The 1,611-nt window shown below is 39.5% G+C and overlaps 1 protein-coding gene across 1 annotated transcript; it reads right to left on the minus strand.

The window, feature by feature from the left end:
- Nucleotides 1-521: 521 nt before the first annotated feature.
- Nucleotides 522-1,103, minus strand: LOC147451347 (uncharacterized). Its single transcript, XM_086520909.1, has 3 exons — nucleotides 881-1,103; nucleotides 736-804; nucleotides 522-622 (listed from the first exon to the last, which is right to left on the minus strand). Exons 1-3 carry the CDS (start codon nucleotides 1,101-1,103, stop codon nucleotides 522-524), a joined length of 393 nt encoding a protein of 130 aa, XP_086377035.1.
- Nucleotides 1,104-1,611: the final 508 nt, after the last annotated feature.

The raw sequence follows: 1,611 nt of genomic DNA on the forward strand, positions 1-1,611 counted from the left end.
TACAATCTGCTGGAAACAATCTCTCGGAAATTTTCTCCCCTGCCTCTCTATCATAGTGTGGCACAGGATGGCCAATACGATACCAAAGACACATGGTAAGATAAAGTACCTGCATGAATAAAAAACTCAAAGAATGAATGGCATAGCACAATGTTTATAGTTAGGAAATTAAACTATGAAACTAAGTTTGTTATCTCACCGCCTCTCTAGTGAGTGGATGCCAATATGCCTTCTTATTACACATGAGAGTCCATGTACATAAGAGCACAAGTCCTACCCTAGTTGCATCTGCAATAAAATCTCCAATATGCTCGGCCATGCACATGGTGACTAAAAACCCCTCATCGGCCAAAAACTCACGAGCAACATCCATGCACCCTGTCACTAGACCCCTGGAAAATATGTTCCACTTGGGAATACTCATGCCCTCTACAAAAGTGAATGATGACATGTAAGCATACAACCATAGTTAGCTGTAGGTACTAGTCCAAAGAAAAGTTACTTACCCAATGGGATTGGTCCTAGACCATCCACAAGAAAACTTGTAGGAAAATCTGCAAAGATAAGCCTAGCAACCTCACGACATGGCACACCATCTTTGCTATATAGATTTGTATTATGTGTCACAAAACATTTGTTGATGCTATAAGAAAACCAAACATGAATCATGTTCAAAATCATAGAACAATGCAAGAAGAAAATGCAAATAAGTAAGCACTATGAAAATCTACCTATCAAGGGCAAACTTATCAATATGTGATATATCCACAAGCAAAACATCTACAATGGTTTGGTAATGGAACCCTGCAAGAATTATCCAAATTAGCTTTGAATTAGGAAATATGGAAGACATATTTGCTAACAATTTTCTAAAACTTACCAGCAGATCGTGTGATCAGCCTTCTCTCCCAAGCCTCTCGTCCAAGTGAAGACTCTGCAACAAACAAAGTAGTGTGCACCAATGACGATGTAGTGGGCACATTAGAAGAGGGTGCCATATGGGGTATAGTGGTTACCAAAGAGGACATGCCGGGCTCTGTAGATGGCACAATGGGAGGCATCGAAGAAGGAGTGGATTTCCTTGATGTACTTGGAGGCTCCATTTTCCCTTTACCATTCTTGAGTACATTTTTTGCTAGTGGAGTACCTTGAGAGCCACTCTCAACGGTTTTTGAGTAACTCCTTGAGAAACGGGAGGGAGAGAATCTTTTTTGTGTCTCCTCTAAATACTCATCACTCTCATTTTGAAACCCTTCACTCAACAACCATATAGCACAATATCACATAAATTAGTACTAAAGTAAGACATATACATTCTCAAAATAAAAGAGCCACTAGTGTTAAGATACTTACTCTTACGTAATTCAAAATCTTGCTTTGGAATAACTCCTAGTGGATAATCCAACCACCAAGGACAAACATTGTCTTCCCATGTTGTCAGATTCCTTTCAATCAAAGAGGGAGAGAACATTGTATTCTCATCACGTACATCAATCCACTCTCTAGTGAATAATGGGGCTTCATTCCATTCCTACGCCTCAACGCATTGCATTACCCATCTACACAATTTTTAGAGCATCATCCACTTTGAAAAGCACATAAACGCAATGG

The sequence above is a fragment of the Adiantum capillus-veneris genome, chromosome 9, assembly GCF_014529385.1.
Source record: "Adiantum capillus-veneris isolate H3 chromosome 9, ASM1452938v2, whole genome shotgun sequence".
Classification (NCBI taxonomy): domain Eukaryota; kingdom Viridiplantae; phylum Streptophyta; class Polypodiopsida; order Polypodiales; family Pteridaceae; genus Adiantum; species Adiantum capillus-veneris.

What these genes read in the sequence shown, in the direction of transcription:
- LOC147451347 (XM_086520909.1), bottom strand. Translation starts at nt 1,103, where the DNA reads ATGGAGCCTCCAAGTACATCAAGGAAATCCACTCCTTCTTCGATGCCT. An exon ending in GCTGATCACACGATCTGCTG is followed by an intron (nt 805 to 880) that starts GTAAGTTTTAGA and finishes TAATTCTTGCAG; the next exon opens with GGTTCCATTACCAAACCATT. An exon ending in TATTGATAAGTTTGCCCTTG is followed by an intron (nt 623 to 735) that starts ATAGGTAGATTT and finishes ATGTTTTGTGAC; the next exon opens with ACATAATACAAATCTATATA.